The sequence below is a fragment of the Podarcis vaucheri genome (assembly GCF_965113315.1).
Source record: "Podarcis vaucheri genome assembly, chromosome: 1".
NCBI classification, from domain to species: Eukaryota; Metazoa; Chordata; class Lepidosauria; order Squamata; family Lacertidae; genus Podarcis; species Podarcis vaucheri.
In genome coordinates, this window is record NC_138759.1 from 44,416,880 (window position 1) to 44,438,484 (window position 21,605).

General features: G+C 41.9%; 1 protein-coding gene across 6 annotated transcripts in view; it reads right to left on the minus strand.

Moving 5' to 3' along the window:
* Positions 1-1,665: 1,665 nt before the first annotated feature.
* RMDN3 (regulator of microtubule dynamics 3) overlaps positions 1,666-21,605 on the minus strand; it is a 276,642-nt gene continuing 256,702 nt past the window's right edge. For 5 of the 6 annotated variants that reach the window (XM_082240588.1, XM_082240586.1, XM_082240585.1 and 2 more), the window contains exons 6-13: positions 21,445-21,547; positions 20,202-20,262; positions 12,848-12,923; positions 11,542-11,619; positions 8,125-8,223; positions 7,330-7,383; positions 4,334-4,414; positions 1,666-1,851 (exon numbers count right to left, since the gene is read on the minus strand). In XM_082240588.1, the coding sequence (XP_082096714.1) occupies positions 1,798-1,851; positions 4,334-4,414; positions 7,330-7,383; positions 8,125-8,223; positions 11,542-11,619; positions 12,848-12,923; positions 20,202-20,262; positions 21,445-21,547 (606 nt within the window). In that variant the 3' untranslated portion in view covers positions 1,666-1,797. The remainder of the gene's footprint in view (positions 1,852-4,333; positions 4,415-7,329; positions 7,384-8,124; positions 8,224-11,541; positions 11,620-12,847; positions 12,924-20,201; positions 20,263-21,444; positions 21,548-21,605) is intronic. The other variant, XM_082240589.1, reaches the window with a different exon arrangement.

Genomic DNA, 21,605 nt, shown 5'->3' on the forward strand with positions numbered 1-21,605 from the left:
TGTACAACTCAGTGACAGCTCTGGAAAATACAGAGCTTGGTTCTCTTTCAAAACCAAGAATTTCCCCCTATGCTGTATTCTACAGTAGGCAGGTAATGGTCATGGCTTAAGAGAAGGAATGAAAGATAATTTTAAAAATGTATCTTAGAATATCCTGTTAAAGGCCAGCAGATGAAGAAAACTCTTTGTTTTTATTCCTTAAACTTAAAACAGATTTTAATTGCCCTTTGCAGCAGTGATGTTAGTTCTTTCAAACACCTCCAAAAACTGAAGGCAAATTATTTGGTCCCCCAACATTAAGGTTTTTCTAAGTTTTTCTGCTGGGTGCCCCTCGTGGCTTTAATGAATGGCAGTGCCACAGTTATAGCGTACTGTGCGGAAGAAGTTGGAGTACTCCAAAAGGAACACAAAATCCACAAGCAGCTAGTTGAATATGCATATAGCTTACAAGGTGCATGTGTTGGACACAATAAATAATTTCAGAGTTATTTGTAAGGGCTCAAACAGAAGTCTAGCTTGTGGAATATTGTATTTGTACCCAATGTTCTCCTATCAATCCCCACCTAGATATTAAGAATGGGGGCAATGGAAAGTGACAGCACTACGCTGCCTTGAGTAAAAATGGCCAAGTCAACAATATTTATCGTGTGCAGTGAACAGAGTGTCATGCGTCCATGGATGAAGCATTAATCACTTTGCCAGAGGAAGTCGTGATCTATAATTCTACCTTATACATCCAGTTCAAACTAGATGCAACACAGGGGAATCCAGAAAACAAGATCTGTTGCCTTTTTCCATCTAGATCAAAGCAGTAATTGAGTTTAGGCTGAGGCCAGTAGAGCAGTATTGCTTACCTGGCCTCCTAATGTGAAGTCACTGCCAGTAGCAGAGAAGGAAAGGAGCAAAGTGACATGGATTAATGCAGCTGCAGCATTGGGAATATTGGATTGGTCCTGCCATTGTACCTGCGCAACACCAACCTCCCCATTGCCTTGCCCCTCCCCTTCCTATTTACCAGCAGCAACCTCTATGCTGGGAAGCCAGGTAAGAAATGCCACCTTCTGGGAAGCCAGGTAAGAAATGCCATCTTCTGATCACTACAAGTGTGGGGTATTAGAAAAGGGGACAATTAAAGCTTTCCCATAAACTTTATTCCCAAATTTACTCCCCACACCCACCCAGTTCAAGCTTATTTGGTTATGGCAAATAAACTGGAAAACATAAAGGTATTGGGTATATACCTAACACACCGCTGGGGAGATTCTAAATGGGAAACTGTTTTTAAATGAGAAACCTTTTAAAAACCCTCCCCAGGTCTGCTTTAATCTAAAAACCATGGGAGATCTTGTGCCTAATTCTGCCATCACATCTAATATAGGCCTTCTTTTTACTGATTAATTTCTAATGTATTATGAAAACTGTATTAACACAGAAAGTGCCATGTTGATCACATCACAATTAAGGAAGTGTGCAATTAATGTGTCTTGGAAATGTCTGGCTGGTGAATATGCAAAACACAAGCATGAAAAAATAATCAACTTGGTAACTTCTGTTTTGAGGACACTTGAGCATACTGATTTAGCAATCAAGGGATAGGAGCTGAATCACTTTTCTTTGACTATCATGCCAGCCTAATTCTTTGAAAAAGGACTGCTGAAACCACAGTTTGATTTTTCATTTTCATTCTGCGGCATGTTCATGAAGCCCAGCGAGGATAATAATGACTGTGAAACCTTTTAGACTGGAACTTTCACTGCATTTGCACAACTATTATGCAGACAGGATCTTTCAACTTGCTTAGCCTTCTGCATTTGCTTCCATCTCTTCCATCTCTCTACTGCTTTCAGCGTCCTGGAGGAATGAAAAGGAACAAAGTAAATTTGTGGCTAGCTGGTTTGAACTAATCTCATCTGCAAAATTATACAATCAGGATGATCAACATGCTATTCTTCTCCCAACCTCCTAGGGAGAAAATGAAACAAACAACCCTGACTGGCTCTTCTTCCTTTTCCATACTGTTTATACTTCAAAACAGTGGTGGAAACCTTTTGCTCGTAGCCCTAATTTGGCCTAGCAGGGGCCCTAATTTAACTCGTCAGGCTGTTTCCCCCAAACCATGTCTACCTACTAAAGACACAACTGCAGATGAACTGCTTAAAAGTCTTCTCCCAATGTTTCCTGGGAAAGCCAGGCTCAATGACAGTCAGCTGATCAGTGCCGACAGCAATACTCCCTGATGTTGTCCATTTGCAGGCGCAGTTTGAATCCAGCTGGGGAACCTCAAACATTCTATCTCCCTGCCCCCCTTCAAACACAAAGTCTATACAGTGGTACCTCGGGTTAAGAACTTAATTCGTTCTGGAGGTCCATTCTTGACCTGAAACTGTTCTTAACCTGAAGCACCACTTTAGCAAATGGGGCCTCCTGCTGCTACCGCCGTGCCACCACTGCACAATTTCTGTTCTCATCCTGAAGCAAAGTTCTTAACACGAGGTACTATTTCTGGGTTAGCGGAGTCTGTAACCTGAAGCGTATGTAACCTGAAGCGTATGTAACCCGAGGTACCACTGTATTATACAATTACCAGAAGTGGACAGAAAGGAAGAGCTAAAAACACAACCCCTGCTACAATCCTGTACCTCTCCAAGTCAAAGATATGTAGTAGTACAGTAGTGAAACAGCCACAGTCCTTTGCGCTGAAAGTAAATACCCAGCCTATCAGATCTATCTAGGGCATATCACAACCTAATCTCTTTGCGTAAGTCAAGCATAATCAACAAAACCAGCTACCCATCCTAGTCCTAGGCTCTCACCCAGAGCCATCCACTTCCAGTCCTGTTTCTCACTCTGGGGGAAGAAATAATTGACAAGATCACCAGCATATGGCTTCTCACCCCAGACTCCCATTCAACAAAAGTCAGTATCCCCTAGGAGACTAACCATGCTGTAATATCACTGGCTGACGCTTGCCCTGATTCTGAAATGGTGACTGTGCCCCTGCCGACCCCACTGGGGGATGCCTTGCCACTTGTGGCCAGCCTGGTCTTTATGGCCATTAGATGTTCATTCTCCACTTTTGACACTCAATTCTGATTTATATAGATGCACACTCCCCCTACAGCGTGCAACTTGTTTTCCTAAAATGCCTGGTTAGCAAAAGTCTTCCCCTAGCCAAGTCTGACAGGTTTTTGCTGCCTGAATTGATGGATCTAACCTTTTCTTGATCTCTGAAATTTCCTGTTCAGTGACTGGAATTCTTAAGTTTGACATCTGGTTTCCCTAAGCTTGGCAGCCTGCAGTAGAAGATTTGCTAGTGCAATACTAGATATTGTTCTGGAGGTGGCAGTAACACCAGTTTCGCATAATATAAAATAGTGAGCAAAATTCAGTATATGCATAGTCCGAAACGTCAGTTAAAGAGCTGTGCAACAAAAGATAAAACCCCTTTCAGGTGAAAACTTTTAAAAGAAAGATCCTCAAAACAACTGCAGGCATTATAGCCTAGAATGAATACTCCAGCTTAAAGACACCTGACAGGGTTCGTGAAGATCTCACCTCTAAATCAATATAACAAGTTCAACGCAGCCAGTTTCATCTAATTTAACTGCAATATTAATATTATATTAGCGGCCTGTTACCTAAAATATATCCAAGCAACATTACAGAATAAAAAAATCATATAAAATGTTAACATTCCATTCAACATTTATAAAAAACAGCCCCACCATAACAGCGATAGAAAAATTACTTATCACCACTTACTTGCAAAATTTGCATGGCCTACCAAGATGCACCAGACAGCCACTTTGCTCCTCCAAGGTCATTTTGCCGCTGTGCTGCACTGAATTCAGCCACGGTTTGGCTTTGTGTGCTGTCCAAACCTGGGTTGTGGTTTAGTATTCTGCATACTAACCATGAGCTGCAAACCAGGAAAGCTAGACTGCAAGCCAGAGATCATGCAATATAAACCATGGCTTAACTTGGCAAAGCACAATGGCTAGAGAGCAGCAAAGTGGTGGTGATCTTTTCTGCCAGAGCCTGGCTAAGTCACGGTTTGGCTTAGCATGACATATGAATCAGATCAGTAGGATTCAGCAGTTTGAATATTTAGGTTCACCTACTACCTATTTAAAATGACATATTTTTATTTTAAAAATTACTCAGAAATCGGTTTAGAAAACTGCTCAAAAAGGAAGAAGGATAAAATAAAAACTAAAGTGTAGATTTAATAGGCTGTCTATCTCTGAAGACAGATACAACTAAATATGAGATGGCATATTATTTGGATCTATTAAATCATCATCTTCACACATGAATGACACTCAAACACTACCTCTTTTGTGATGACTGGCAACTCTGAAGCCAAACTCAGCCAGTGAGCAGCTGCCGAGTTATCTCCTAGTTCCTTGTAGCACTGCAAGAGAGAGTGGGGAGGGAAAGCAAAATTAAAACAAGATAGAACATTTTATGAGGATGTGTATTCCATTAATAAAAAATATAATTTATCTTTTCAAACACTGAAACCCATAGAGAACAGAAGAGGAGACGCCTGGAGAAAACACTTTCCAAAATACAGTGGTGCCTCGCAAGACGAAATTAATCCGTTCCGCGAGCTTCTTCGTCTAGCGTTTTTTTTGTCTTGCGAAGCAACCCTATTAGCGGATTAGCGGCTAAAAGGCTATTAGCGGCTATTAAAGGCTTAGTGGATTAGCGGCTAAAAGGCTATTAGCGGCTTAGCGGCTTAGAAAAAGGGGGGGAAAGCGGGGGGGGGAATTGGAACACTTGCAAGACGTTTTCGTCTTGCAAAGCAAGCCCATAGGGAAAATCGTCTTGCGAAGCAGCTCAAAAACGGAAAACCCTTTCGTCTAGCGGGTTTTCCGTCTTGCAAGGCATTCGTCTTGCGGGGCACCACTGTATATAGTAGACTGAACTCTAAGAGAGAGGCATCAGAATGGGTGACATCAGCAGCCCAGGTACAAACCCATTAAGCTGTACTATTCACTTCAGAATGATGTTCAAGAGGATGTTGTGAGCCGGTGACGCAAGAGTGAATGTGACATTACATTCAGCACTGCTCTTGTGGTTGTGAAGTTCGCACTTGCACCCCTGCAGAACAAGACTGCATAGTGTTGAGGCTGTCACACCCCTGGGGGCGGACGGGCATGGGGCTGACACTCTCCTCACAGGCCCATTTAGCAGAATTTGTCTAACCATCTTGGGACATACTTTACGCTTTGCTTTCACAGAATCACCAGTGGAATCAAAATACCCTGATTCGCCTCCAAAAGGCGCACTCTTCCATTGTCTCCCGAGACAGACGGATGCCAACATATATATAAGAATTTAGTCATTTAGTCGTGTCCGACTCTTCGTGACCCCATGGACCAGAATATAAGAATATAAGAATTTAGTCATTTAGTCGTGTCCGACTCTTCGTGACCCCATGGACCAGAGCACACCAGGCACTCCTGTCTTCAAACACTAGCTAGATATATATAAAAGTCCTACTGTCAGACTGTGAAACCCTATGCATATTTACTTGTGTTAATCCCACCATGGCATGGCCAAACTTGGCCCTCCAGCTGTTTTGGGACTACAATTCCCATCATCCCTGACCACTGGTCCTGTTAGCTAGGGATGATGGGAGTTGTAGTCCCAAAACAGCTGGAGCGTCAAGTTTGAGTGTATGCAGGATTGCAGCCTTAGTTAAAATGGAATGTTAGGGTGAGTGATTTTTTCAAGTGACTCAGGTAAGTTATTTTGCTAAGAGGTATAGGATAGTCTAAATACAACTACTAAAAGGTGTTTAAAATATTATTTATTTGTTTAATAAAATGTTTATACCACTTGATTGTAAAAAAAAAACCAAAAGATAAAACAGTAAAATCGAGAAAACTTCACAACCATACATATAAAAGTTAAAATACTAGAACAGATTAAAATTACCTCAACTTTCTAAGCTTCTGTGAGAAGGCTTGTCTAAACAAGAATGTTTTTAGCTAAAGAGTGACCATGTGTATCATCATGGTGTGGTTTAATTGCACCAGAATCCCAATTCACATTTCAACTGTATCATATGCAACACTGATATTTAGAATAGTAACTTTCCTATTTTATTAAAAGCAAACTTTTCTAGAAATGGAAGAATGACGAAGAAATATATGGAAAACATTCCATGGGGGGGGGGAATTCTTATAGTCCTGTACTTATAACTAAAGATTATATTCATTTCACATCCTAGTCATGTATGAGATACACAACAGCCCACAGTGTAGTAAAACAAGTAAAAAAGTAACCTGCACAAAGATTTCTGCATTTTGTTGACTTCTTTTTTAAGTTTATTACCACCTTCCAGTTTTTACAGAAGACTGTCAAAGCAAGTAAAACTTGTGGCAACTTCAAATTCGAATATATTCCAAGCCAGGAACAGAATCTTAAAAACTTGTACACTACTCAACATAAAATGAGGTTGTCTGGGACAGAGTGATTTTACAGGGAGCAAATCCCTCTACACTCTTGCTTGGCTTCTCCTCTGGCTATTGTAGCAAAAGCCATTTGGCATTGAAACTTTCATGGGCTCCAAGTGGAGGTCACAGAAACAGGACAATGTAGCTCCAGAAAAAAAAATCATTTAGTTTGTGCAAACAAGAACATATTTCAAATCCTTTGTGGAACCAAACCAAACGCTTTCCACGTAAATCACAACACGATCTACAATATAGATACAAAAACCCAACAGCAACAGCCACTACCCAGTTGGAACCATAGATACTAGGGGCTAGAAAGCCTAATGATCATCTTGAGTGACACAGTCCATTGGAAGGGTGTAGCATAGTTTTTCTAAATAAATAATGGGCTCACTCTGGATTAGGCAGTTTCATGTGTTCAAACCAAGCAGTCAATTCTGAACTTCTAATGTATGTAAGGGACGTGGGTGGCACTTTGGGTTAAACCACAGAGCCTAGGACTTGCTGATCAGAAGGTCAGGAGTTCGAATCCCCACGACAGGGTGAGCTCCTGTTGCTCAGTCCCAGCTCCTGCCAACCTAGCAGTTCGAAAGCACGTCAAAGTGCAAATAGATAAATAGGTACCGCTCTGGCGGGACGGTAAACGGTGTTTCTGTGCACTGCTCTGGTTCGCCAGAAGCGGCTTAGTCATGCTGGACGCATGACCTGGAAGCTGTACACCGGCTCCCTCAGCCTATAAAGCGAGATGAGCACCGCAACCCCAGAGTCGGCCACGACTGGACCTAATGGTCAGGGGTCCCTTTACCTTTACCTAATGTACATAAACACACAACTTTTGTGGCCCAAGCAAACATACACTTACCTTGGCAATGTATATTCTTCCCACTTTTGAAAAACCAGCACTCAGATCTTCGGCCTACAACAAATATGAAGAATTAAAGATGATTCAGAGAGATTAGACTTTAGCTGCAGGTTCTACACTGTTCACCTGACAGAAACTGTCTGCACTCTAATGGGTCATGAAAATGGGGAGGGGGCCTATTAGAGAGAAACTTCTGCTACGCTCACATCATTTTAAGGAGCAGGGCTTTAAGATACTTCTGTATGTAGCCCATGTGAGTCAGTTACCCTTGTCCATCAAAATCCATGACTTGTACACCTAACAAAACATCTGGAGGAGCAGTCGTATTAGTCTGTTGCATCAAAAAGACCACAAAAATCTTGGAAGCTTACCCCATAGTATTTATTTTAGCCTTTAATGCAAGGGTGGAGAACTTCAGGCCCAGGGTCTGCCTGCAGCCTTCCAGACCTATCTGACTCTCAGTGGTCCTGAATTATACTCTCCAAATATTTTTGCCTGGCTGAAATGTGTCCTTGAACTGTGATATTGTCTCATATTTGACTGGATGGAAGCTGGGAAAAGATGTGTGTTTATGTGTGTAAAAGTTTATTATTTATTGCACTTATTAGTCACATTTCTTTTACAAAAGGTACTAAAGGTTTACAAAATAGTACAAAGATTAAAACCATTATAAAACCAAAATTCTTTTGCTGTTGTTCAAATAGGCTTGAAAATGCTGAACTCTAGCTGCTTCTGTTGGTGGTTTGTGCACAACTAGTAACTAGCCATTTTAGTGCTTTGCTCAACTGTTAGTACCTTTAAGAAATTCTGCAGTGCATCCTGAACAGTGGCTGTGGGGGGTTCTTCATACAAGGCAGCAGCAGTTTTCCTTTCCAACCATCCCAGATGAGAGACCTGCATAAAAACAAAGAGGGGACTATAATCTTCCTACTATAACTTGGCAGCCAACACAAAACCACCTAGTTCATATGCCTATCTTGCCAGTGATTCCATTTGTATGGCAGAGGAACAGGATAGCATGCATCCGTCCTTCCAATAATAATGCAATGCAGGTGCTCCACAGAGACCAGGATATACCAGACAAGAGGTATTAACATGATTATTTACCATCAAAATAAGATGGCGGTGGCCTCCATGTGTTGCAATCATGTTGAATGTCACTTAAAATCTGCAGTAATAGGGAGGGCACCTACTCCCTCATCAGCAACTACAGAAAAGAATTGCTACATGGATTAAGAACCAATTAATCTAGTGTTAAAGCTATGGTTTTCCTAGTAGTGATGTATGCAAGGGAGAGCTGGACCATAAAGAAGGCTGATCGCCGAAGAATTGATGCTTTTGAATTACGGTGCTGGAGGAGACTCTTGAGAGTCCCATGGACTGCAAGAAGATCAAACCTATCCATTCTGAAGGAAATCAGCCCTGAGTGCTCACTGGAAGGACAGATCCTGAAGCTGAGGCTCCAATACTTTGGCCACCTCATGAGAAGAGAAGACTCCCTGGAAAAAACCCTGATGTTGGGAAAGATTGAGGGCACAAGAAGAAGAGGACGACAGAGGACGAGATGGTTGGATAGTGTTCTTGAAGCTACCAACATGAGTTTGACCAAACTGCGGGAGGCAGTGGAAGACAGAGGTGCCTGGCGTGCTCTGGTCCATGGGGTCATGAAGAGTCGGACAAGACTAAACGACTAAACAACAACAATCTAGTGTCTCCTCCCACCAGTATTCCTTCGTTTTTGAGATGAAATATTAGAGAAGTAGAGGTTGCTACTCCCCACTGCCATTCAATATTTAAATGACCATTTGCTTGTAATGACACTCTAGTTGATATGATATTTTTGGATGCCTCATAGTCACTGTACTAAATAAACTTAACTCAGTTAAGTTTTTTTCAATAAGTGAATGAATTGCCTTCAATTCATTCCTTTCTTTACACCATTGAAAAATATAAAGCACGTGGTACAGTTTTTTAAATACCTGCAACCATTTCTGATAAGAACAACAGAAGAAAAACACATGCTAAGCATTATACAAATACACTGTATGCAGGAGCCCTGGAGTGCTCCAAAACATCCTTAATCACATCCATGTGTGTTCAAAAGAGGGAAGTGTGATTGTTTTTACTGGAGTAAAATTATGGGGAAAGTGAAAGCATGCATTTGCCTGCAACTAATGCTTTTCTTTCACTATCCCTTTGTGTCCACTTCCCTTGCCCCCTCCAATGAACAAAGCACTAAATCAGGATCTTAAAACTACCTAGGATCTTGAGTTTCTTACAACTTGGAACTGCTTTCAGTATAATAGCATTTTCCCCTCTAGAGGAAGAGGAAAGAAAGAAAACAGATCCAGGTAATAAATCATGAAGATAATGTTGCTAATCTAGAACACGCACAATATATAGAGACAGCAAATAATTTAAAGCCATCTACTGGTGCATATAATAGTAACGTTTCAAATAGAAGGTACAATAGGTTTTTTACAAAATTATTCAACACAATTCTAACTTGTTCAATTAAAAAAGGATCACTTTTCAAACATACCTCATATTCATAAAACAAAGAATGAACAGATTTTATACAAATGCATGTTGCCAAAAAGAAGCCAGCATCAGTTTGACACTAACTCACAATATAAATATCTTAACAGCTTTCTTATACTCACTACCCAGCAAACACAGGTATAAATCAGTAATCAGGATTAACAGTAGCAGCAGATGATCACACTACAAATCTCTGCAGTCAGACACATTACACTCCCATCTAAAACTACCGTATTTTGCGCCCCATAGGACGCTCCGGCCCATAGGACGCACCTAGTTTTTTTTTTGGGGGGGGGGAAATAAAGAAAAAAAAATTTATTCCCCCCCCCCAGGCGCGGGGCTGGAAGAACCAGGTCGGGGAACAGTGGGAAGGCACGTTCTGCCTCCCCGCTGTCCCCCGAGCTTGTGGGGCTGGCAATGGGCAGAGCTGCGCTGGTCCCGGGACTGCAGGCAGCTCTGCACAACCCTCGGAGCCGGTCTCCCGAGGGTTGCACAGAGCTTCCTGAAGCCTGGAGAGCGAGAGGGGTCGGTGCGCACCGACCCCCCTCGCTCTCTAGGCTTCAGCGAAAGCCTGCATTCGCCCCATAAGACGCAGGCACATTTCCCCTTCATTTTTGGAGGGGGGAAAGTGCATCTTATGGGGCGAAAAATACGGTACTTGCCATATGACACTTGTGGGACAAATCCAATAGTACTTTTTGCTCATTAGTGGTTGTTTTGTGCATGTTGCCTATTCATGCATTTTAAAACAGGGCTGGCTCTCTATATCAGCAGCTTTTAAGCTGGCCATCCCACATTACCTGGGAAACTCTATTTTGGTCAACTATTAGATTCTAGTGTAAATGTTTTGAAGACCAGTGAATTAGTTAGCAGCCACTAGCCTTGTGTGTGTGCGCACGTTTGAGAGAGGGACAGAAAGAGAGTGTGCGCATCACAAGGCCATAACACTCCATGCAAATTCCACCCCACTGCAAAGATCTAATTGAGCTTATTCTTAATGTTGCCTCAAACAAGTGATGCATCGACATTCAATTGCCAAATATAGGAAGAAGTGGAGAAAGGAGCTGTGGGACAGATTTCAACATTTTAAATCAGGAACTCTGTACCACAACAAAATTTTGAAGCATCACAAAACATTACAATTGCATCCATCTGCAATAAATGCAATAAAACTGAGTCGCTGAACCAAATCAATGAAGCAGACTATTTTTGTGAAGATCTTATCGGCAGCTGAAATTGCATAAAAGAATCCAGACAGTTAAACACAGAAAAACCCTAAGGCATTCAACAGATGTCTTTTATTTCCTATTCTACGCTGGCTTGGTCATGTCCACAGAATGGAAGATGGTAGGATCCCCAAGGATGTGCTCTATGGGGAGCTCGCTTCAGGCACCAGACCCATTGGCACACCAACTCTGTGTTACAAAGGTGTCTGCAAATGTGACAGAAAGGCTGGCAACATTAACTCCTCCAGGTGGGAATCTCTTGCAGACGATCGCATCACCTGGAGATTGGTTGTGCATCCACAGGACTGACCAGAGGAGGAACAGGACACACACTTTCATTGTCTCCCGAGACAGGCGGGTGCCAACAACAAACAACAATATAGACAAAATAATTTAGCAAGATGTCTTGTGACCTCAGAAATACATATTAAAGAAAATGATTTACCTGGTAACACCACCGGCCCAGGAGATAGTAAGATTTAGGGTCATCTGGTTTCAGAGCAATTGCTTTGTCTACATGTTTCTAAAGAGATGCACAGCAAAGACATTTCTCATTCATGAAGCACAATTTTAAGATTACACTCATTTTGAGATAAATCTATGATTCCACTAAAAACATGTTTCCTATGTAACAATGACCGAAAGCAGTAAACTATCAAAAAGCTGGTAATATAGTAGAGTAATACCTCGGGTTACAGCCGCTTCAGGTTGCGTTTTTTCAGGTAACACCCACAAAAACCCAGAAGTACTGGAACAGGTTACTTCCAGGTTTTGGCTGTCGCGCATGCGCAGAAGCGCCAAATCGCAACCCACGTGTGCGCAGACGCACCACTGCGGGTTGTGAACGCTGCGGGTTGCGAACGTGCATCCCACACGGATCACGTTCACAACCCGAACATCCACTGTACTTGCTAATACAGTGGTACCTTAGGTTAAGAACTTAATTTGTTCTGGAGGTCCGTTCTTAACCTGAAACTGTTCTTAACCCAAGTTACCACTTTAGCTAATGGGGCCTCCCGCTGCGCCGCGATTTCTGTTCTCATCCTGAAGCAAAGTTCTTAACCCGAGGTACTGTTTCTGGGTTTGCGGAGCTTGTAACCTGAAGCGTCTGTAACCCAAGGTACCACTGTACTAGAGTCTATACCAAAGACAAGACTCTCTGCAACTTCTTTAAGTCATTTCTTATAATCTGTTAAAGGGCACAAATGGCATGTCCTCTTTTATGTCAACCACACATTTTAAAATCATCCTCCTACATGCACTCATAGTGGATGCTTTCCCACTGTGGGATCCCACAGCACTGGAGACTATTATGCAAAACAAACAAAAACATGGGAGGAACCAATTGTAGGGTTCAACTGAAGCAGAGACCCATTAAATTAATTGGCCCTATCTTCATGAATGTTTACTTCACACAGTCCTCTGAAGTACAGAACAGCACCATGGAAGAGCAGCACCCACACTGCATGTACATGTGTGTTATATGAGAAAGGGTGAGAGAGACAAAAGGGTGCCAGAAATGTATGGTGCAGAGTACCGGCTGAAATAAAAGTCAGAATAAACCTCAGCCATAAATTTGTTGGGTAGCTTTAAGCAGACCATGGTTATAATCAGTTGGAAATCTTACTTGCAGATTAGTCTTATAATATATTTGGTGTCCTTCCTATCACGTTCTCAGACCTTTTCAACACAATATCCCATTTTACTCCATTGCGATAAATGTCTTTTTAAAAGAGAAAAAGCCATCTTACCTTAAAAGTGTGCCCTGCTTGTATGCGTTTTTGTATACTTTCGTGTTCTGAAGCCTGGCCACATAAAACGGCATACCTGGAAATTACAGTAAGCCTGAGCATTAGTGTATTGCTCCAAAATCTGTTTTTTTAGCATGGTGTTGTGGTTGTGTTCTGGGGTAGGAAAATATCAAATGCTCAGTTGTCTAGAGAAGCCATGTACAAAGAAAACAGAGGGCAAGTAATTAACAACAGTTTACAAACACAAAGTTTTATACCTTGTCACTTCATAGGTATTTCACACACCCTGAATTGGTCCCCAAGGCTCAGGGGAGTCACTATCTCCTCTCAGGACTGCTTTACAGCCCTGGCATTAGGTTGTTCTCAGAGGGCTCATATTCAAACTTATCTTTGGCCAAGTTGAACTCCACCTGACAAACACCATCTATGCCACTTGCTAAGTGGGATTTTGATGCCAGCCTTTGATACATGGAAAGTAGCTTGCGCAGGAGAAGGTTTTTTTCTAGACTCTCTAGAATCATGATAAGCTTGGTTAACATAAATCAAACAGAAACCAATCTGATCATGTCCGTAGAAATTGGGACCCAATCCAGCATTTTGTTCAAGCAGGCAAGCCAACCAACTACATTCAGATCCAGGCTATTTCATTTGAGCTTATAAAAGGATGTCTAGGAGTAGTTGATGCATGAAAAGAGGCTGCCTACCGATCAAAGAAAAGGTGGGAAGCCATATTATTCAAGTATTACTTCTATACCTATGAAGCAGAATGTCTGAGAAAATGCCAAATGAAATATAATAATCCTGTCTTTTAAAAAATGCCAAATGGGGTATAACCATCCCTACATATTTTGAGTATGATTCTTCTTTAGGGAATCAGCTGGGGGGAAATAGTGAACAAAATTTAACAAAATGCAAGTTGAATACAAGAAAACCTTTTCTAAAATATTTAATATGAAAGGACAGCTGTGAACATGAACTTATTTTTTAAAAGCTACAAATTCTTAAGTAACGCAGAAGAAGTTCACAAGTTCAGTCTTCTGTTCTTGGAAGAGCCGCGGACCAATGCATATTGTTAAACAGAGGGATCACCTCAGTGGGAAACAGACTGTGGGGAGAAGCCAAAGTAAAGACTATGGGGCAGGGCGGGTGGGTGAGACAAAGGAAAAATGGATGTTGCGCTCGTGGGGACATAAAGTGAAGAAAATACCAGAGGCTTTGACACCGAGTATTAGCTTTCTGCCATTTTTGCATGCACCTAGCTGCAACGTGGCATGTTATCAATGAACAACCCCACAATGAAGGGCTGCTGAAAGTTACAGGTCTGAAAGTTCAATGGTTCATATCAGATTCTAATTCAGGCTGCTCAGGAACTCCATAAAACATTAGGATGATCTAATGAAAGTTACTGCAACACTACTAAAAGTTTGTGAGATCTTTAAAATACAGTTTTACAAGGTTGTTTAAACAAGAGAAAGCCATATAACCCCCATGTGAACTCGTAGATCTTCAAATAAACACAGTTAATTACCTCCACGCTTGCCCTGAAGCAAGGCACTAGGAAACGCTTCCCAGTAACTGCTTGTAAATCCTGTCATATTTACTTTCAGTTTCTATCACTGGGGGTAGCAAGAAGAATTTGAACAGCTTAACAAAAGCCTGCCATTAACAATAACTTTTGGGGAGTCTAGTATGAACTGAAAGAACATAGTAAACATACACAGGATCAAGTAGTGACTGTCATCTCTTTTTCCTTCCACCTTTCCTGGTTAACATACTAAGCTGAGCCAGGCCTTCAAGAAGTGTCAAACTGTGCAGAAATTCACATTCTGCACAGCAACAGTGAGGAATGTCAGGGAGAAGAAAATGCATCGGCCCACATAGGGTTGACGAACTCAATACAGCATAATTCTCCCACCAGTTCTGATGCAGCTTCTCTCCTTGGAAAACAAACTGGGGACTTTTGTCTCAAGTCTCACCTGCTGGTATCCTACAGCTCAAAGACAGCAGATGTTGATGGTTCAGATCTTGGAGCATTGCCATGTAACTCAAAACTAAGCAGATCCTCATGAACCTTGGCCAGCTGAAAAAACAGAACCAGCCACCTAGGACTGCAGAGAGATCTGAAACGTCTACCTCACACCCTGCAGTACAATTACCGGTATATGCCTTGGCGGAGGTGGGGAGATTTATATCCCACCTTTTTTGGTAAATTTCAGCTGAACTGCTGAAATTGTAGGCTGCAGGCCAAGGTAATGTGTGATTTTGTCCTCAAAGTGCTTAGCAAACAAGTTGCAATGGGACTTCTATAGTGCTCCAAGATCTCCCTGGAGAAAACTTCACTATATAAAAAGGAAGAAACCAGAAAGATCTCACCCTCCCATCCATATTTCATATAGCAAAGGGACCCCAAGTTTGAGAAAGATCTCAAACTTTTAGTTTTCAGCAACAAACTGAACAATTTGTCACCCACCATCTGCTGAATCTATTGCATACCTCTTAAGCTATGCAGTACTACTTAAATACTTGCTGTATGAAATTGTCCCTAGCCTCCCTTGTGCAATGAAATCCAGTTTTATATCTCTCACACACAGAGAGAGCCATATGGGGTAAAACAGGTTTTTCTTTTACTATAGTTCATCCATCCCTTCTTCTAAGGAGCTCAGAGAGGAATACATGGCTCTCCTCTCCTCTCTGCTCAACCTCACTTTTACCTTCACAACTAAAGAGATGTGCTAGCCTAATAGATCATGAGCCCACATTTAACCCTGTGAGTTTTACGGTCAGGTAGGAATTTGAATGCAATTTAGAGTGATGCATGTGTGTGTGTCATCATGTACATGGTTGCAAGGGAACATGCTGTTTTCAAGACGCAGTTACAGGAGCACCAGCAAGCTTCTAAACCAATAGTACAGAGCTTTCCAAACTGCACATCATGACACACTAGTGTGTCGGCTGCAGTGTGTTGGTGTATCGCATGAACACTCTTCCTGGGGCTGCAAAGGGTTAGTTTAACCTCCAGCTTCCTAGTAAAACTGAATTACTGTGTCGTGAAGTGATGCAAAACTGAATTGCTGTGTCATGAAATGAAGCATATCCAAAAAGTGTGTCACCAACTTGAAAAGTTTGGAAAGCTTTGCGATAGTAGATGGCTTCCAGCTGCCTGAATCTTCCCTAAGATGTTCATATAGGGGGAATGAGAACATGAATAGTGCCAAGATCAGCTCTCCCAACATGGTTATTCTTCTTTTAAAGCAGCCGTGGAGGGTACCTAATTTGATAGGGGCAGTGGCACTGGGGGTGGGGATTACTTCTTTCACTCCTGACCATCCTTTGAAGCTGCCATCTGGCATGCAGGAAAGGAAGGTGGATGTCTAGGGACAATGGGGGTAACTTTATGTCAAGGATCACACCACACATACTGGAGTTTTGTTTTTTCTCCATCCTTGGGGTTGCAAACCTTTACTGGAGTTTTTTATATTATTTAACTGCTCTAACATAGAGAAGTACTCCACAAAATACTAATGGTTTAAATTCTGAAGCAAGAAAAAAAATACTGCATTTCCCCTCCTCCCAACTGTATCTTTTATTGCACACCAGCTTTCCCATTAGCTATAAAAAAAAAGGCTTGCTATTTCATTCCTGCCACAAGGTCAATCAGTGAAGGAAATAATTCAAGCTGACTTTTAAATGAACTGTTTCCTGAAGGGAAATCTGCTGGATACAAGGAAAACACTTTCCTCGAAAATCTTGTCCATACAAAGAGAAACATCAGGATAAGTTTCACTTAATGAAAATTTACGAAGTTTGAATTCATTCAGCCAGCTATTTCTTCCCCCTCCTCCAAAAAAGGAGTCTTGTGACACCTTCAAGACTAAGAGATTTATTGCACAGGAAGATCAGTCATTCACAGACCATACTAAGGGTCTGCTAAAATTGATTACTATCCAGAGTCAGAAGCCAGAGCAATACAGCTGCTGATATGGATACGGCCCTATTTTCCCTTCTGAATAACCACATTTTCAAAACAGTGAACAACAAGGGAAATAGATGTAAGAAATCTCAGTGACTGCTTTGACATCTGGACTAGAGGTTGCTGTGACTCATTTTTTAAAAAAATTCCTAGAAGTTTACCAACTGGTTGTTTTATTGGGCAGCATGGTTTGTATTATAACATAGCAGCACTGAATGAAGGAGACAGCTTCCACCACATTATGAAAGCACACATTATGAAACTTGGGTAAGGTAATTCATAGAATTCAACTGTTTAAGCACTGCTGCTTAGTAAAGCATCTACTGTTACCAGAATCAAAAGCAGCCTAGATGATGGATGGGGAAGGAGCTGTGGCTCTCCAAATAATGTTAGACTACAGATCTCAGCATCCCTGACCAATAGCCATGCTGCCTGGGACTGATGGGCACTGGTCCAACAACCTATAAAGGAGCACAGGCTCCACTTGAAGCAAAGAAATTCCTTAGGTACGGTTCCTTTTCTCCCCTATGTTCCATCGTGACCAACAGCTCCAGAGAGTTTCAGTGGCTACTCTGCAAATCTCCCTCTTCCTAATAGCCATCTAAAGGCCAAGCTACTTTCAGGATGCTTTTGAACACCTGCTTCCTCAGCAACAGCCACAAACCTGGGTGCAGTGCACCCCATGAAAGTACTTGCTACATGTCACCCACCAATCACTGTACAGTGGACCCTCCGGATACGAATTAAATTCATTCTGGGGGTCCGTACTTAACCCGAAAAGTCCGCAACTGGAGGCACCGCTTCTGCACATGTGCGCACGGCGAAACCCGAAAGTTACATATCCAGAGCGGTACATAATTTGAGGGTCCACTGTACTGGTAAGTGGAGAAAGTCAGCATCTACCTACCGATGAACTTTTGTTAATAGAAACAACCTGGAACAACTCCAAATCATGTAGCTCTAAATCTAAACATGGCAATTTATCTCAGCATGTTTTATGGACCTTTTGGGTTATCCCAAAACAACGTACATAGAATTCACATCAGGAAGAATGGGCACATGAAGTTTCAAAAGCCCATGTTTCGTGAACACAGTTTGTTCATAAAAAACAACAACCACCTCAGGGACATTTGAGAGCTGCAGTTTTTCTGTACGCCCCTTTAAAAAACAGAGGCAACTCATGTGCCAGAATTCCATTTAGGTCTGGAGGCCTGCCTCACACATCTTGCAATTGACTCTCTATGTTCAGTCTCGAAAGGCAAATAACAAACGCTGACTTCTTAGGATGTCTGTAAATATTTTCAGAACTACTCTAACTGCATAAAGGACTGACAATGCTGCACCTGCACTGTTTCCTCTCCAGAGACCACTCTGAAATCCCCTCCTGCTCTTGTTGTACTTCCAACATTTCTTTCAACAGCAAATGCAAACAAATGCCAAAGCAAACAAGCAACTCCTCCTCCTGATCCTTAATTCACAGAGTATGTTTTTAAGGAATGCAGAGGCCACAGACATGCTGAAGCAATGGGGGATTTTCAGTTGTTTTTATTTTGCTAGGCCTTCGGGAATTCACATATTGGTGCCGGAGCACATTAGACCGCACGCTTTACAGCACACGGAGTTGCCCTAGTTTTTGACAGGGGTGCTTCTTTTTCTCCCTCTACCATGCGATTAAATGTTACAACTAGTTTTGGAAGTCATGGGATAAGCTTGGGACATCCTATTAAAAACAAGGCTGGGTCAGCCACCCATGTTTTCTCATGTATTACATCGCACCAGCAAAACATTATATTTCCAGAAACAATACCTAATGACTCTGAAGCTCACCTCTTACTGCTGGCAGATACAGAACTTTAGTCTCTTCCCTCTAGCAGCAGATGGGAGTTCCAACAAGAGGCTCCCTTTTACTGCTTGGTAGAAAGGATAATGCAATGAAACCCTTCTCACATTCCCATGAGACACCAAATTTAGACCACTGTGTGCAAGAATTCAGTATTTTTGTTTGAAAGGCTAGCCAATAGCAGCGGGCCTTCAACCACTTAATTCTGTTCTTGCCTTTTGGAAAGTTGAATAATACACCACTCAGCAGAAAGGCGGAATGCTTTTTTTCTGGGGAGACACAGGGGTATGCATATCTCTAAACATTTTGTGAATCTAAGTTTGGCCTCATTGAGGGGCATTGTTTCAATATGAGTAGGAAAATGAGAGTACCCCTAAACATTTTTTTTAAGACAAAAAGCACTGGGCACACGTGAAAGCTATAGCAGTTCTTCATACTTCACACTCTCAAATCGCCAGAGTATAAGGGGTTGATAACCACAGTATTAAGCTCACCTTATTTACCACCTCAGTTTTCTAGTAGGTTAAACATTATATGTGAGTTTTACAGGCACAGTATATAAAAGGTTCAACACGAACGATGCTTTATAAGCAGCCCACCTGGCACTTAAGCCCATGACACTTAAACAGCAGTGGCCAGCGTGGTGTTGCTCATCTGGCTTCCCAACCCCACACATCACTGCCAATTACCGAGAGGGACAAAGCAGTGGAGAGCGTGGTGGAGCCACAGAGGCAGAGGCAATCCAATACTCCTAACTGGGCGCCCATGTTGAACTCCCTGTCATGTCCCTCGCTCTTTCAGTAACCAGCAGAGATGCAAGCATTGGGATGCCAGGTGAGCAACGCTGCCTCACCTGCACCACGCCTGATGGCTACTACTGCACTTAACAGAAAAAATATTGACATTTATGGGACTCCTCTGAAGTCATTGCTATTTTACCTGTAACAATGGCTTATTAGCAGCACCAGGTGGTATCTGTATCATAATTTTACAGTAAGTAGTGTTGTTCTTGGGATTTTAAAATCACAGCTGTATTGCAGCTGAACTGCAGACTTGCAGAAGAAAGAGATTAGGAGCCGGCAAAAGAGGAGTCATTTGTTTTCTCGAAGCAACAGAACTGTCCAAGATATATGCCTAGACTCTGGGGGAAAGCAGTAAATTACTAGATGAGGGCTCATAAGACACTGATACAAATCATATTCTCAGAGTCAAAACATACTTATTATTCTAACAGCCAAAAAAAAAAAAATCCTCTGGGAGAATTGTTCTGAGCCAGTTTGTTATTAGCTGACAAGAGCAAATGGGGAAAACATATTTTGATTAATTGTAAACAGCTCTGTCCATAAACTCAAACTCTTCTGCCAAATGAATAAGTATTTGTGGAAGAAGGATAAATCAAATCTGTACATTTAAGAAGACAGCAGCTCTGTATGCGGACTATACTTCTGAAAAGTTTATGTCTAAAGTGACAACATATAGAAGGCCAATATATCAAACAAGTCTCCTCTTTTTGCCTTTTCTTCACAAAGGAAGTAATTACATACCACTGGTGACACTCAGCACTTTGATCTCCCATCTGCAAAGCTGTTTCTGCCTCATCCTTTCCTGCAACGAAAACCAACAAAAATAAACTTATTTGTGTGCCGCATTTTAAACACTTAACCCTTCAAATACTTTGAAACTGGAGATTGACAGCGTACAAAGAAGTTTCACACATTCAGTAAGCAGATATTCTTCAGAAAACAGCAGGCTAATACAAGGATGGCACATTATGACAGCTGAAGAGCTGCACCTCACCGTCTGACACTCTTGGAAATAGAACCCATAGGTTTTTGGCTCACATGCCTCCCAACCCAGAAAACCAGATTAAGGTTGCTGCCTGAGATCAAGCTTCACCCCTAATATTTGTGGAGCTGTCACAAAGGGAGAGACAAGGCAGGAATGAGCAAGAATTTAACTACACTTTTAAGAGAGACATGTTACATATGATGTACCATATTCAGATGGGAAACTATAGCTTTGAATCTGCCAGCTTCCCAACTCCCATAACAATGTGTTCTCAGGCTGCAGACTGTAGATCTGCAGCCTTAAGAGTTCCAACATCACAAACAGCCTACTTTTGCCCTATCAGAAAGAGAAGTAGGTGGTTGCTGTCTGACAAGGAGGCAGCAACAGAGGAGGTAAAGGAAAGTGGACAATTTTGAGACAAACATAAGCTCAGGAATTTGAGGAGGAGTAAAGCAGTTTGTAGCAGTGATGTGAATCAAAAGTGTGGGCTAGCGCAAGCATCCAATATAGATGCAGCTATTCAGACTTATTGTACCATTCATGATATGAAAGTCTTGCATTGCATGATAAAAACAGCAAATGCAATTGCAGCACCTGCCAAGCAGTTCTCCGAGTACAATTCTGTTTACAAGATTCTTTAACACATGATTTCATTTTAGGAGTAAGAATAATCCACCGGGGCGGGGGGCTGTAATTTTAAATTGAGAACCAGTGTAGTGCAGTGGTTGGACTAAGACCTGGGAGATCAGGATTCAAAGCCTTGCTCTGCCATGAAACTCACTGGTGACCTATCTCATAGGGTTATTATGAGGACAAAATGGGGAGAGGCAGAGAATCAATAGATACCACCTTCGGCTTCTGGGAGGAAAGGTGAGATATAAATGGAACAAACAAACGTGTGTGTGTAACCCACATTTTTCCAAGGCAGGCAGGTAAATAAATGCCCAATACAACTCACTGGTAAAATGCACCCACCCTTATCTCAAAGTGCCTTCTTACCATCAGACGCGTAAGATAATTTCTCATCTGCATCCTCCGTGATTTCATACATATCACTATAACCTCGGGCCAGGCGCCAAAGGAAATCCTGCTTGTCACCATACTGTAGATAAAACAAATATTAGTTCACATTGATTAGTTCACCTGATTCTAGATTCAGG